The 16446-nt window shown below is 40.2% G+C and overlaps 1 protein-coding gene across 1 annotated transcript in view; it reads left to right on the plus strand.

Annotated features, from left to right (window-relative positions):
* The window catches only part of dcc (DCC netrin 1 receptor), a 263672-nt gene that overhangs the window by 4050 nt on the left and 243176 nt on the right, over positions 1-16446 (plus strand). The window contains exons 2-4 of the mRNA XM_030785285.1: positions 5035-5193; positions 5935-6066; positions 11561-11591. Of these exons, the coding sequence (XP_030641145.1) occupies positions 5035-5193; positions 5935-6066; positions 11561-11591 (322 nt within the window). The remainder of the gene's footprint in view (positions 1-5034; positions 5194-5934; positions 6067-11560; positions 11592-16446) is intronic.

Here is a 16446-nt window from a genome sequence, read left to right on the forward strand (position 1 = left end):
AATTCTGAACAAATCTGGAGGCCTAGAAGCATTAAAAAAGGAGATCTTTCACTATCTTTGGTAAAATTCCGACAGTTAAATTCTGTCTGAGCTGAAGCTGATACCATGTATGACAGATTAAACAGAATATGATGAGATACAGTATGCTAGCCTTCAAGAGACACACACACACACACACACACACACATACACACATGTCTAACCTTTTCAGTACCAGTGAAAGAAACAGCAGGCCCGATCTTAGTAGCTAATACAAAAAAAACAGTTTCCATCCACCCAGTTTGGGACGACTTCGGACAAACTGACTGAGACGTGGTTAGCTTATGTGCTGAATTACGGGATTTTTGAAATCAGAGGAGATTAATCTGGATGGTAGAGTGACTGGGCCAAAAGGTGGCTCCTTCACTAGCTCAGTGGAGACGACTCTCGGAGGAGAAAGTGGAGGAGTTTCATGTGTGGATTGATTTCCGAATGATTCTCAAGAAAAAACTTTCATAAACGGCTCAACAATGACCGAATCTCAAAAAACAAACAAAACACCTTAAACCTAAGAATGCTTTCATAAACAATGCTCTCCTCATAAACTGGTAGAATGATATTAACAGCTTTTTTTATTGAAGAACATTTTGGCTATGCTAAGAAATGTCTGAGGAACACAGGGCTGGAGAGAATTAACAGCGTAAATAACAGCGTTGACAAGGACTCTTATATTGGATTTTGCTTGTTTTCAGCTGTAATATTGGAACTGTCTTATGCTCTGAAGTCTTGAGATGCGCAATTGAATTCAAGCAAATTTAAATAAATTAAAAAAACAGATTGTGGTGAACTTGTAGCTTAGAAGCTTTCCATGTACATTTTACACCCTCAACACTTTGGCTTGAGAGGGAGCATATGTAATTCATCTTTTCTCTTTTTGAGGGTCGATAAGCATAATCCGCTCCAAGTAGTTACCAAATCTTGTGTATTTATTTATTTAAGTTGTGCAAGGACCTAAAAAAAGGTTTGAAAACTCCATTTGCTATTGGTGTGTTAGTGACACTGGAGGGAAAAGAACAAACTAACCTTCTAGAAAAACAGAGCACCGTTTCAAAAGTTATGCTTGGGGACCACCAATTAAATTTAAAAAAGAAAGAAAAAAAAAAAAGTCTGCATAAATGAGGTGGAGAGGGCAAGAACTGGCTTCAGCTGTGGTCTACTGCAAAAGCATTGTGTGTGAGTCATGGGTATGTGCCCCACACACAGACAGGTAGCATCAGCAGTGGGCTCTTCCCCCTCAGGTCACACGACATCAGTTACAGACCCTGCTGCTAAAGGTAGATAGCATTAGCCGTGCACCTTGCGTCCAAGGGCACCGCATTAGATCCTGGCGTAGTCTTTATGGTTCTGGGCCGCATTAGGTCTGGACTCTAGAGGCTAATTAAAAAAAGCACTGCCTTTATTATTAGCGATGGACTACACTCTCTCAAAAATGACTAGTCAACGGTAATGTCACGGTCGGCTCTTTTACAGTTGAAAATATCGAACCAGGCGGAGTGAAGAGGGAGGGGGTGAACTGGGCCCAACCTAAAGGTTAATCTGGTAATTTAGCTGTTCGCTCGCTTTACCCTCTTATGTCGCCACTCTGCACTCTAAACACAAAAATAATCCCCAAAACCACCCTGGTGTCTGTCAAAAATACAACCAAATATGCATTTAAGAGAAAATGTGCATCTGTCGTTGATCTTTTTTTTTTCCTGGGCTAATATTATAGAGGTGAAATGCCCTTTCTTCAAATATAAACATCCCTCCAGCAGCAGAATGACTCCCCGGTGCTCTAAACTATGGAGCTGATTACAATGACCCTAGAGGTCAATGAGTGAGAGACGGGGGGGGGGGGGGGGGGGGGGGAGAAAGAGACATCTCAATGTTCCAGGAATCCTCTGAATGAGTGCAGCAGTTAGAAATGCAATTACAGAGCCATTCTAGCCAAGGCCACAAGGTTGCCACTCTCGGAGTATGACTTGAGCAGCTGTTGGCTGAATTTGGAGTGTGAGCTTTATTCACTGCTGTCGTTAGCATGAGTGATGCTGCCACTTAAGCCTCTCTCAGCCTCTCTCTCTGTCTCTCTGTCTCTCTCTCTCTCTCTCTCATACACAGACACACACACACTCCTTCTCCTCTCTCTCTCTCACATAGACTCATACACTCTCTTTCTTTTCTCTCTCTCTCTCACACACACACACACACACACACATACTCTCTCTTTCTTTTCTCTCTCACGCAGACATACACACACACACTCTCTCTTCTCTCTGTGGCACACACTCACACACACTCACACATGCAACACACATACACACACACACACAGATGGATAAATGTAAGCATTAACATGCAGGTGAGCAGCATGTGAATGAGAGTGAGCAGATTGAAAACGTAATTTGATTTTAGGCCGTATTTTTACTCAGCGGCTCTGGGCACTGCACTTGAAGTTTTACTGAAGAACATCGCGTCCCTGAGAGCTCCCTCTCTATAACAAACTGCACGCTGCGGCCACGGGCCCATTGTCTTTCACATGCACCCTGAGCTGACGCACACATGAATAAATATCACGCTTACAGGATGCTGTGTTTACAGGGACATGCTGGATGTGTTCAGATGTGAGGCAGTGTGTTCGTTCTCTAAGAGCCTCCTGTTGGTGAGGATTCTATACATCATGCTATTTATATGACTACAGAGGGCTTTACACACCAGTCTACCGCAGGGCGCCAGCCTGTACTGAGAATATGCATGCATTTCAATTGAAATCTGACAGTACATAAACTTATGTAAAGGATTTCACAGTGTAATTCATATCTGATCCAATCGCTAATACCTGACAGTGAAAGTTTACCACAGTAACTAACCCTATTCAAGTTTACTGTGTCATGCTCTGCTTTCCTCCTCTCCTTTCTTTTAATCTCCTCTTCTCCTCTCTTCACTTCTCTTTGTGTGTGTGTGCACATCTATATGCATAGGCATCATTTACGCTGAGGACATGTCCCCACCACTATTTGTCGTGGCCCATTTCTTCCCCACCACTTTTAGAAAGCCTTTAGTTAGTTGAACTTAACATGCTTACTGAAATCTAAAGCCAAACACTTGCGTTGCTGCTGTGCACTCTTTTATGTATGACCCATGTGCATTCTTAAAACGCACTTATTTGGACGTGGTTTTGATTATTTAAGAATTAGCAATTAAAAGAAAACGTACAAAGGTTGATTTGTTTGGTTTACCACAAAGTGTATTCGATTTTTCTCAGAGTCTGTAAACGTGATTTTGTATGTAAATTTTTTCTGATGATGTTTTCTTGAAGTGGTGTTTCGTAACAAGATACTAGCAATGCACAATTAGGCTATAGCCTATTTTCGATAATGTGCTGCAATATGGCTTAGAGTAGCGATGAATAGGTCTAACACGGTCAGTGTCATCATTTGGGAAACATAGGTGGTGTGCTTAACAGACATAGGCTAACTTAGACATGTTGGTTATGTGGCTTTCATAATCTTTTTATTGTTTTACATGACAGTGACTTGGGCTGCCCTCTAAAAGTCGACTGAGATTCTTCAAGTCTAGCCGTTGTTTTTTTTTTTTTTTTTAATATATTTTTATTTATTTATTTATTTATTTATTTTTTGTCTGTCAGTGTGCATTACAATAACAGGATAAAACAGATAGAAGCTTACATAAATGGTTAGATAAGTGCGTAGGTGCATGAGTCTATAATTTTTTCATATAGGGTAACTATACAGTAAGTCATAGGTAGCTTAAGAAAAGTGTAGTTCTTTCTTAGGATTGTCAACATGACAGCATGTAACTGAACTGTTTCTTCCAAGGTGTTGTGTCTTAAAGGTACACTCCATAGTTTATGCGTGGTTTGTTTACACATTTTAATTAAAGGTTCACTATGTAACTTTTTTAATGACAAATTTGCTTATATAGTCCTATATTCATGAACTGTAGTTCTTTTAAAGGGGCAATGTGCTCTTTTTATTCTCACCCCACTATAACTCAAAATACACGCCTGTCTTGCTCTAATGTTTACAAATAGAAATGTAATGTAATGTAAAGTGCATCTAAAGCTCACATTAGCTCCTGCAAACTGCTATTCCTTGTATCAAGAGCTCTGTCTCTTTGCTTGTTTGTAGGCCTGTAAGTGCACCTTTAATAATAAATGCCCATTTTTGTAAAATAAAACATATTGTTAAGGATTAAGTAGTGTGCCTTTAAGTTAATTACCCATGTTCTAAGTAAGCTGAAAAATATTTAAATTGAAATAGGGTACTTTAAATTCAGTTTGAATTTAAATTTGCTTTTATTGGACGAAAAAAAATAAAACGGGAGAACTCCAAATTATACAGAGAAATTCAAAAATTAAACATTTTGCTGAAAAAGAAAACCAGAAAATACCAGAAACGCCTTCAGAGACTGACGAGTGTGTCTGAATCCCCTCGATCAAAAACACAGACACAGATAGGAAGATATAAAGTCCCTGCAGAAGTTCAAAGAACTCTCCTTTTTCATAATGTGCTAATAAAAAGTATCAGACAAAAGTACCAAGAAACTAAAGAAGAGCGAGTGCGTCAGATGATATCATGAATTGTGTCGGGAAAGATCATAAAAAATTACAGACTACAGAAAACAACACATACCTCACTTGGTTTTTCAAAAAAGCGGTTTGGCAAGGGGAACCAAAATGTCTTTTCAAAGAAGAAAATATTGATCAACACAAAGCAAGTTCCAAAAGAAGGCACAGGAATTCTTTTTGAGAGATGATGTCAGCCGCTTGACTGCAGGAAAAAACAAACCATCACAAGGGGAAAATCAAAAATGCAGAGGTTTCTAAATGATACATTAAAAAATCTTCATCACAAATTCCATCTTGAGAATCCAACAAGTCAGCTCTCATATGCACTTTTCTGTTACATGTGTCCTTTCCGGATTGTCCATCCATCCATATCTGACAAAGAGACCTGTCTCTGTAAAGTTCATGAAAACTTATCCTTCCTTGTGCAGAAGCTTCATACACTCCAACTTCTTGGGACAACTGACTTGGAAATCATCGCAAACTCAATATGCTGTGATCCTGCAAGCAAAGAATGCATGTATGGAGAATGCGCCAAATGCAGAAGCAATGCCTATCGGCTCAACCATGACTATGATGCTGAGGCTCTGGTGAGATTTGTGCAGTGGACAACTGAATTGGGAGAAAGGAGGAAGAAAAGCAAAGAAAGTGAGAAAGAATCACAACCAGTCCGAATGACTGCGAAAAATGAGTCGGAGTGTTCTCTAGGAGATATGACTGATATGTTCCAGAACCAGCTGAGAGTTTTCACAAGGCATCAATTCAACATTAAAACGCAATACACCCATTACCGTGAGCTCAAGAAAAGCATGAAGTCTCATGAGTGTTTGATTCACATTGATTTTTCAGAAAATTATGCATGCAAATTGTCAGCAGAGATTCAGGCAGTTCACTTCGCATCCTCTCAGCAGCAGGCGACTCTGCATATGGGAATCCTTCACATGGGTGGAATAGACAAACATTTGTGCTTCACGAACATCTCAGCAACAAAAGAGAAAAGTCCAGCTGCTATATGGACGCACCTGTCCCCCGTGCTAGATCATGTCAAAACCCACCATCCATCAGTAACTTTGGTTCATTTTTTTAGTGATGGACCATGCACCCAATACCGCCAGAAGGGCAACTTCTATAAGTTTAGCGCAAAGTTATTCAACAAGGGCTTCAAGAAAGGCACATGGAGCTTCTTTGAAGCAAGCCACGGAAAAGGTGCTCCAGATGGAGTGGGTGGGGTTTTAAAAAGAACAGCAGACAGATTGGTGAATGAAGGCAAAGACATTCCAAATGCCAAACAATTGTACGACAGTCTAATGGCTGCCCACACATCTGTACAGCTGTTCTACATTGACGAGGAAGCTGTGGACAAAGCTGTACAGGAGATGCCAAAACGACTCCCAGTGGTTCCTTCTACAATGCGCCTTCATCAGATGATCACTCTCACACCAGGAAAGATCATCTACAGAGATGTAAGCTGTCTCTGCTCAACTAAGCAGATTCTTGAGTGTACATGTCACAACACACAAAGCTTTGAATTTGATATTCAGCCCAACCTTTCTGTCACCACTGAAGAGCAACAAGCGCAGGCAGCAAATAAAATCAATTGGGAAAGCACAGATGTCATTGGACAGTGGTGTGTCATCAAATATGATGATGACATTTATCCTAGGACCATTGTTGAGGTCAGTGAGACACATGCAAAGGTCACATGCATGCACAAAGTGGGTCGAAATCGCTTTTTCTGGCCAATGCGTGAAGATACTTTGTGGTATCTCTTCGATGATGTCCTCAGAATCATTCCACAACCAACCTCAGTGACGGGACGTCATGTAGAAATAAGCAAAGATATATGGGCAGAAATTGCCAATAACTGATTTGCATGCCCAGGGCATGAGGGAGCTTGTATGGTGAAGCTTGTATGGGGGCAACACTTCCTGAAGAGGCTGCATAGTGAGCATGGATGTGTAGGCTCTCTAGGCTCTCTATGATGCCAGTCAGAATAAAAATGTTTTGAAAGCTATTTCATGTCCCAGCTCAGTGATGCATGAGACACATGCAGTTATTATACAAGTTCATGAAAGATCTGTCATTCCAATGTATTTGTTAGGATTAAATAACTGTTTTTACATTTAATGGTTTTAACAGTTTTTGAGTTAGACAGAAAATGTTGTTGTTGTTGGTCTTTTAACTACGGGTGGTCAACTCTGTTACTCATATCAACTCTGTTACCATCACTGTCAACTCTGTTTGTTTAAGGTTTTGCTTTAAAAATTATCATTACATATATTTTATTGTTAACAAATTGATCAGAAGCTGCGTCACAACTAACATTCTTACTACATGAAATTTCAAAGCATTTCATTCATTTTTAAAGCTATTTTTAGAGAAAATCCACACCATCTTGGCAACTTTTCAGTTAAATGTGTTGATATTTTTACTCCAAAAGAAAAAGTCTCTATTTTATTAGACTTAAAGTTGAATTAATGGATGTGGAGACAAAAGTTCTCTTAGGCAAGACAGAGCTTTAAATTGTATTACATTTGTTGACCATATATATTTGACCCAATTTGTCTACAACAGAGTTGACCGGCTTTTCTGTTTGTACATTGTTTTTTAAAATAAATTTTTTAAATCTTACAGGTTTAAGTTCAGCAAATATTGAAAATGTCAAATTTAAAGAGTGTTCAATGAGAATGAAAAAAGTTTTTTGTTTTCTTTCTATACCTGAAATGTACCCGCAATTCTGGAATGGGCCACGTGTGTGTGTGTATGTGTGTGTTTGTGTTAGTGTCTGTAAATGGCCATATATATGTAAGAGTGTGTGTGTGTGTGTGTGTGTGTGTGTGTGTGTGTGTGTGAACATATGTGCACGTGTGAGCATGCATGCATGTGTCTGTGTGAGTGTGTGTGTGTGAGAGAGAGAGAACATGTTCACTTTGCCATAAATAGTAGCAGTATGACAGTATCTCAGGCACACAGCACTGCAAGCTGTAAGAGCAATACGCAAAGTTCTGAGAATGGGAAACTCAAATACCATTTCACTTTGATATCATATGAATTTCACATAAACCACTGTCACCATGTTTGAACAGCAGAAGCTACTTTACACAGGTCAAAGGAGGAGCAAAATGACACACAAACACTGTTAAGCGCACACACACGCACACACATACACACAAAAATACTCACACACACACTCACACACACACACACACATATGCAAATACTCAGATTGAACAATCATGTGGACTGATTCACTGTGCTGCCAGGTCCACTGATTGTATTTAGGCTGTGTGTGTGTGTGTGTGTGTGTGTGTGTGTGTGTGTGTGTGTCTGTGTGTGTGTGTATTTCCGTCCTTAAAATTTTCAGCCTTTGACCTGAGCTGGAAACCTTCAGCTCATTTTCATGTCTAATACTAAATATATTTATGTAGTAATGGAGCTAATGGTGTCTCATTAATTACACATGTACTTGTACTTCACATTTACTACACATGTACAAACTATAAAGTGCTGTCTTGTGCTATGCTACTTTGCTCACACTTCAGATATCTTTAGCTTACTCCCAGCAGATATTTTTATCTATTCCAGTTCAGTTCAGAATCATGAAAATATTGATATTTACTGAATATTACTAACTTTTTACTAACTTATTACTATCTTTTAGATTCTGCACTCCTCTGGGGCAACCTTCATTTGCGTTTTAAGTATTAATGTGTTCAAGGTCATATTAAGGTATGTTCAAGGTCATGTGCATGTGGAGCTGCCACATTAGGGGTCTGAACCCAAAACCTTCATTTTAAAGGCCTCCCTCACTACCACTTCACCACTGGCAGCCCTGTTGGAAAATGCAAGCACGGGCACTACAGTTGAAAAGGACACATCAGAGTTTAAGAGACAGCATTCTTGGAGAGTACACCCTGATGTAATCTAAAAGTATATGATTTTACAAAAGATGGGTAAAATAAGTGACCACAGGTACAAAATCTGACCTTTTTGATGAGCAACCTCCCCCCCCCTTTCAATTAATCTGAGGATTACAGTCAATACAGACCTCAGACACTGCCACTAAAGCCAAAAGTCAGTATTCTAGCTTTATGGTCTTTACCTGAATGTGTGTGTACCAGTGCACTCAGATTTTCCCCAAACATGGGGGATGGCGCTTAACGCAGCATGTTGAAATAAACGAGAGACTGATTGATATATTGATAAAAGTACATGAAAAACATGAATACGTTTAAAATACAAATGTGTTTAATTTTAGTCTGTTTTGTTCACATTTCAGTAAATGTTTTTCACCTTTTTTTTGTTAATCAATTGATCCAAAACAGGTTTGCTCTTCATCTATCATTAAAAACCATACCTCACAAACAGTAACACTAACACTCACACAGCATTGTAAGCTAACTTTTATGCTAACATTTATACAGCATTAGGGGCTATATGCTAACATTCGCACAATGTTACCAGCTACCATTAGTGGTAATATTCACAGAGCATAATGATAATGAACACATTTATACTGCATTATGAGATAACAGCAATACAAACATTCACACAGTGCTATAAGCTAAAGGTAATGCTAACATTTACACAGTGCTGTAAGCTAACACTAATGCTAACATTTACACAATATTACGAGATAACAGGAAGAGGTTTTATGTGAAAGGCAGAGAAACTAAAATCCCTGTGTGAATATAGGACATGAGGAGACTGTGAAAACGTGCCGTTATTAAACGGACTGTCCTTCCGCTGATTAGTCTGAGGGCAAAGTTCTGCAATCGGCACAAACCAAGTGTGATAATGGGGCCTCGTGGGGTGGGTGGGGAAGGCAGGGCTGAAAAGTCAAAGCTTGGTCTCCACCTGGCCAGACACAATCAGTATGCACCCGCTGCCCTTTACAAAGGTTCTCCATCCAATACAAGCCAACAAACCCCAGCTGTCAGAGGCCCCCCCCCCCCCCCCCCCCCCAACTCCTCTCTCCTCTCTACCACTCTCCACACACTCCAAAGGCCATTCTGTCATTCCACACCGAATACATATGAGACTCACAAACGCACACACACACAAACACACACAGCATATACGTACAAATGACTCCGAAATCAAGCACACACCCATACACAAACAGACACATAAATGTACTATTCACACATACACACATACACAAGCACAACTATGCAGTTAGAAAGGAACTCATAGTCTTGCAACAAAGAATAAGAACATACTATTTACACACACACACACACACACACACACACACACACATTAAGTGAACCTCACCCACACACATACACACTGAACCATACATAAACTTTTGTGACGTTTGAAGGAGCTGTTCGTCTACAATGTGAGTAGGTAGGTGGTAGTGGTAAATACCATTCTCTTAAGAGCAATAGGTCAGAAAGCCTCAGGTTAGCCACTGGATGCGCATGCACATACACACAAACAGAATCAGGTTAGTCACTGAATGTACATATTCACACATATACATATATACATAGGTGTATGCACACACACACACACACACAGAAAATCAGGTTCGTCACATAACGCACACATACACACATATATATATACATACATCTACATACATACAGAATTAGGTTAGTCAGAGAACGCACACATACACATGTACACACATAATCAGGCATAGAGAGAAAACAGTCTATAGTCTTCGTCTTAGTTGCAACACACCAAAGGTTTGTATATTTGTGCACACACATACACACAGTCACATACTCTCTGTATAAATTACACTGGGCTATGATAGTCTTTCATAAAAAGTGCGAGGCTGCATTTCTGCATGGCTTCCTCCATTCCTGTTCAGCCAACCTGATCCAGCAGGAGTCGATTTAGAATTGGATCCCTGAGCCCTAATTGTCATACGTTCACACACACACACACACACACACGCGCACGCCGAGACAGACAGTCAACTACCATCCCAACATGTAGTCAACCTGCACATTAATTCCAGATCTTGGTTCCACCTGCGTCTGCAGTGATGTCATTATGATTGCTGTTGTTGTTTTGCAGGTTTAGCAGCATTAGATTGTCTGTGTTTCTTGCCCTCACACATAACACCATGAAAACATGGTGTTGTCAAGCCTACAGAATGGTGTCAACTGAACTGTAAATACGAGACAATTGACAATACAGTAATATATTACTATAATACTATACATGTATATATATATATTTGTTAACTTCCTTAAAGATCCTTATAAACATTGTGTGATTCGCCAGGGGGGATGGGGGGATTGGGGATCCCCCGCCCCCCTTGCCTGTATATCCCTGCCTCTGCTGAATTAGTTTTATCCCCGGTGGGGACAAAATTTACCTGATGGTTGAAGGTAATATATTTTCCTAAAAATTATGTTTTATTTTTTCTCTGAAAATTATGACTTTATTTTTGTAATGTTATGACTTTTCTTCTCAACAACTTTCTTCTCAAAATCTCAGATTTCACAAATGTGGCCTTAATGCTCCATCGTAGATTAATGCCACTTTGTCGATAGACCGTATAAAATACCTCCAATAGTCTATTTAAGTGCGAAAACTACAGCTAAAGCATGAGAATGAAAATATCGTGCTAGGCTACCTGATGAAATAAATAAAAAAAAAGAAAAGATTAAAATATTTCTGCAAATGCAGTGGTTAGGTCCAAGTTCTGAAATTGTTTTATTAAAGTTCATCATTATTCTTTAAATGTTGCTTTGACAGCTGCAAGAAATAGCCTAGCAGGCTTCATAGTCTACTGTATATTGGCCCAGTGTGGCTCGTGATTAAATTTCATGAATAAAAACATTTCAAAAACACCCCCCCCCCCCCCCAAAAAAAAATTCGCACCCTGATCGCACAAATCGCACCATGCTTATAAATTATGTTTTTGCTGGTGTCTGTCATTTGTAGACACTGGTATGAAAAACGTGTTTATATTTCATGTGTTTTTGCCCAAAGACCATGTTTCAGAACATCTCTGATAGACAAGGTACTGCTTACAGTTCACAGTGAAGTGGAGGATTAGTGTGAGGGAAGTGCAGGGGACTGGTGCTGTCTGTTCCAGTGGAAGCTGGTGGATTTTGTAAATAGGGGAAGCACAGTTTAGGCCTACGTCATAAAATTAGTCAGTTATTACATTTGTTGTTATTTATATGTGAATTCTGCCTTCCTTTCTTTTCTCTAGGAAATGGACAACATTAGTAACAATTCGCACCTGTTAGATAGCTAGTGACAAACTCAAGAACTTACAATTTTCTTTACAGTATGTACAAATAGAAACGATATAGCAAATAACAGAGAAAATGAACAGAAGCTTATGTCTCATGACTTCAACTGCCAACACTCCGCATAGACTGAGCTTGAATTCCTCTGATGCCGGTGTATAATTTTAAAACGTTGTCAGTCATGTTCATTGCCATAATGTTTAAATGGGGTCCAACCCCTTTGAGAGTTCTTCCAATCATCATATACAGCAGCCCAGCGTCCGAGTGGCACAAAATCAAGCCTACTGTCCTATAAACGTGCATTTTTTTTCAATGCAAAAATTGTTTTCAACAGTCTCATTTAGTGATAGGAAGTTTGGATCTTTTTACTGACTCAGATCTTGCTTCACTTGGTAAAGTATAATACAAGTTCACTTTTGTTAAGCTCTTAAGCAACCTTTTGGACCATAGCCTATTGAGTTATTCAGTTGAAATGACTGCCTCGATTCAAAAGTTGGAGTCAAAGTGTTTATTGTCATATAAACAGTTAAAACAAGTTTCCCCATACAACGAAATTCTTACTTTGCCTTCCACTCTGAACACCGTTTATCAAATAAACACGAGGTATGAGAAAGCAGAGTCCAAAGAACACTATGTACAATATGTTCAATTGCCTGTACAAGAGCACCAGTAATAATAACATTGGTCATGTTACTGCTATAACCACGTGAATAATGAACAAAAGACTCAGGACCCGAAGACCCATAGTTATGAGTCGTGAACAAATCACTCATTCCTACACTGATCCTGTACAGCAGCCATGTGACAAGTAAACGAGAGACTGGTTATGAGTCGTGAAAGAATCAGTTGTTCCTACACTGTGGCAAGTGAACAGAAGACATGCTCTGTTCGAAATGTACACTCACTCATTTTGTAGTGCTGTTCGAAATCTCAACTGAAATTTTACGACACTGTACAGGGTGCTACAGACTCGTCGCGAGGCACGGCAAAATGTAGTGTACAGAAGCTGTACCCTACATCGATCGACTTAGACCATCATACATTGCGGCGTGTCTCGTGAAAGCCGAGAGTCTTTACAGACTAATCAGGTGCCGATATTCTGGCGTTTGTTTATGCGACAGATATAATAATTACGAATATCTGCCGCATAATTATGTTGCAGCGCAACATCCAAATAGTGTCTGAAATGTATCAGCAGCAGTCAACTGTTATCCACTAGTGAGTGTTCCATGTAGCAAACACTATATAGTGAGTGGGTGAGTGAACGAACAAGTCAACATTTCGAACGCAGGGACAGACTCGAAAGACCCGTTCATGAATGAAGCTGATTGAGTGGCACACATGTGCAGCCTAGAGAAAAAATGAACGAATCACTCATTTAGAAAACTTGTTACTCCCAGATCATACATAAGATTAGTTCAAAATGAACGAATCGTTCATGAACGACGCATCACTAGTCTCATTTGCTGCGGTCGAATAGTAAAAAAAAATTACGTCATATGTCCTTTCCTTGACCTCGATGGAAAACATCATGAGGTCAAGGAAAGATGGGAAAGAAAATTCAAAGGGACTTAGGAAAAGACAACCGCGGTGCTAAGGGAATCCGACTGCACTTACACTAGGCTACGTAATTATGCGACGTTGGATGTTACTGACGTGGATCTGCCGTGGTTCCAAAGAAGGACTACTAAAAGCACATCTTAGATACTTCGCTCAGTGCATTCTTACCGTGTTGCTTCATGCAGGCTATATAAATGTGGACAACCCGGAGAAAAATGTTACTTCATTACCAAGGTTGGAATTGAAGTAAAAAAGGCATATAGGCTACCAGTCACAAAAGTGAAACGAATTGTTGCTCATGCTCACCATACTGTCCACTCCTATTTATCAACATGAATCCAAGTTGGTATGATTGTATTAAAATAATTGTCAACTCCTTTTACATTGCTCATACAGGCTCCTCTGATTTAGCATGACATGCTTCTAATTTAGTGTTATTTATATGTATCCTCTAACTTCTGATGCTTTTTTTTTATCTGTCCTTTATCACTGACAGCGGGGGAGAGAGAGAGAGAGAGAGAGAGAGAGGGGGGGGGGGGGGGGTACTTATTGTATGGTATTGTTTGTGTGTGTGTGTGTGTGTGTGTGTGTGTGTGTGTGTGTGTACCCATGTGTGTTAGTACACACACACACACACACACACATATTTGTGTACTTATATGTGTTTACATGTGAGCATGCACACCTCAGTGCTGGCTATGTATTAATGTGTTGAGGTATGAATGTACTCATTAATTATGTATTGGCCTGGGTTTGGATTAATACGTGTGTCTTGTATGTGTTTAAGCTACTGTTTGTGTGCGTGTGTGTTTAAAAGCATATGTGCATGCATGCGTGCGTGTGTGTGTGTGTATGTGCATGTGCATGTGCATGTGCGTGTTCGTGTGCGTGTGCATGTGTTTTTGTGTGTGTGTGTGTGTGTGTGTGTGTGTGGCAGCAACCATGCTAATGAGTAAAGGCTGCTACATTGACTTGCTGCCAGTGGGGCTGTGGTGGGCAGATTTATCACAGCTGTCAGGACTGGAATTGGCCACTCGCTCTGGAGAAGAGAGTGCACTAATTGATTGTCCTCCACTGCATCTTCCATGTGGAAACTCGTGGCTTGGAGATCTGTCATAAACAAATGTGACACCCAGGACTAGTCTAAACAGAGCTCAGCCAATGAGAAGTGCTGAAATGTCCATCTTTCCACAGGGACTGCATGAAGTCACACTGACTGTGATTGGTTGAGTGGTGAATTAGGGAAGGGTTTTTGGTCACATTGGGATTTATGCAACATCGTCACCTGTCATACAGAAATATAATAATGAGAGAAGGTGGCAAGTGTGTGTGGGGGGGTGGGGACATATTAAGTTTAGTTTCATTATTTATTATATTCCTCCATGAGTTTAGTTTCATGGTCTGTAGAGGACATTTGTAGGATGCTCCATGTCATGGTTTCTACAGTGTAATAATCTACAAAGCAAACAGTTATTATGTTTATTCCATGTTTTGGAGCATATGTTTAACTTATTTTGCCATGAATGTTTCATATTCATGTTCATATTACTGTTTGCCTGACACATTTTGAGATATATTTTTAATGCCGTTGTTTTTTCAAAGAATACGTTGTATTAGGAGATAATGCATAGCAGGAGGAGGTTCAAACTTTCCTGTCACCCACTCCAAATATGTTTGCATGTTGTTATAAGTACCTGAATTGATATTATCCAATCAGAGTGTTTGTTAAATTCTCAGCTAATCAGAGACCTGAGAAATTAGGGCATACATGATAAAATTAGAGCACGACCCTATCGTTCTATTCTAACAGTGTTCATGCATAACCAGCTTGTGGTGAAAGGGTTGCAAAGGCATGACTCAAGGTTATTGATTGCTCCAGGATAGCGGGTTTCCTTTTGATTTTAGACCACCATCTTTACTTCAGCTGGCCCTTTGGTTTCAGCTTCTAAGAATAAGACAGTTTTCATACCATTATTCAGAGGAAGAGGACTGTTGCTGAAAGTCTCCGGGCAGCCATCTGACTGGAGAATTGAACACAATACTTCAATGTGTCGAAAGCACTAGAATGTCAGATCAAAGAAGGACAAATCGGAGGGTAATCTGCTACCACTTCTCTTTAATCTGTCGAGCTGAAAAGATCACATCCGACGTTCATCTGCAAGGCTGAAAGCCACTCTGAAATTCTGAGCGGAGCTTTTCAGCAGTGGTTATGAATCTCTAAAGCAGGATTCTTGCAGACAGACACTTTGCAGTTACAAAATGAGATATTCCCAGTTTGTCTCGTCACCATCACGTGAGTGTGACGACAGTGGGGTAATTCAGTTCACGGTTCAGTTGTTTGTGTGTGCCGATTTTAGCTGATATCTGGTCTGGCCGACTGGCTTTGTTGTCTTTCATCTGCTGGATGTCTTTGGCCACTTCAAACATGGCTGATGCTGATCAGTTACGTCTTCTGTCAGAGAGTGCAGAGGAATCTCATTGGGGATAGAATCATCAGCCACATCATGCTGGGTACAAAGATTCCCAAAATTCTCTCAACAGCAGGTCTCTGTCTTTATCTTTGATTATGTCCATCTCTTGACTGAAACGGAGAGGGCCTGTCTTTTCACAGACCATAGTGAGTGTTTTGAAACTTTGAAGGAACTGTTTGTTTTCACAGACCATAGTGAGTGCTTTGAAACTTTGAAGGAGGTGTTTGTTCTCACAGACCATAGTGAGTGCTTTGAAACTTTGAAGGCGGTGTTTGTGTTACCTGCTTTGTGTAGATGGACACACATAGTCCCACACTGGGTTCAAACTCTTGACCTTGGGTATGGGAGTCAGGCACACTGGCAAGGAGACTAAAACCCATGGGTGCTAGCACACCTCTTAAGGTGTTGGGGAGTGAGGTTTACTCACTGCGCAACACTGTACCCGCTGGCTACTGTTACACTCACCCCCATAAACCTCAATCCCATCCCAGGTTCACGGCACCAATGTTCAATGTTACTTGTGTTGTGTAGATGGACCCACATATAGCTCTTTTCCATTAGGACGGTACTGGTGCTGGTGCTGGTGCCG

The sequence above is a fragment of the Chanos chanos genome, chromosome 9, assembly GCF_902362185.1.
Source record: "Chanos chanos chromosome 9, fChaCha1.1, whole genome shotgun sequence".
Taxonomy (NCBI): domain Eukaryota; kingdom Metazoa; phylum Chordata; class Actinopteri; order Gonorynchiformes; family Chanidae; genus Chanos; species Chanos chanos.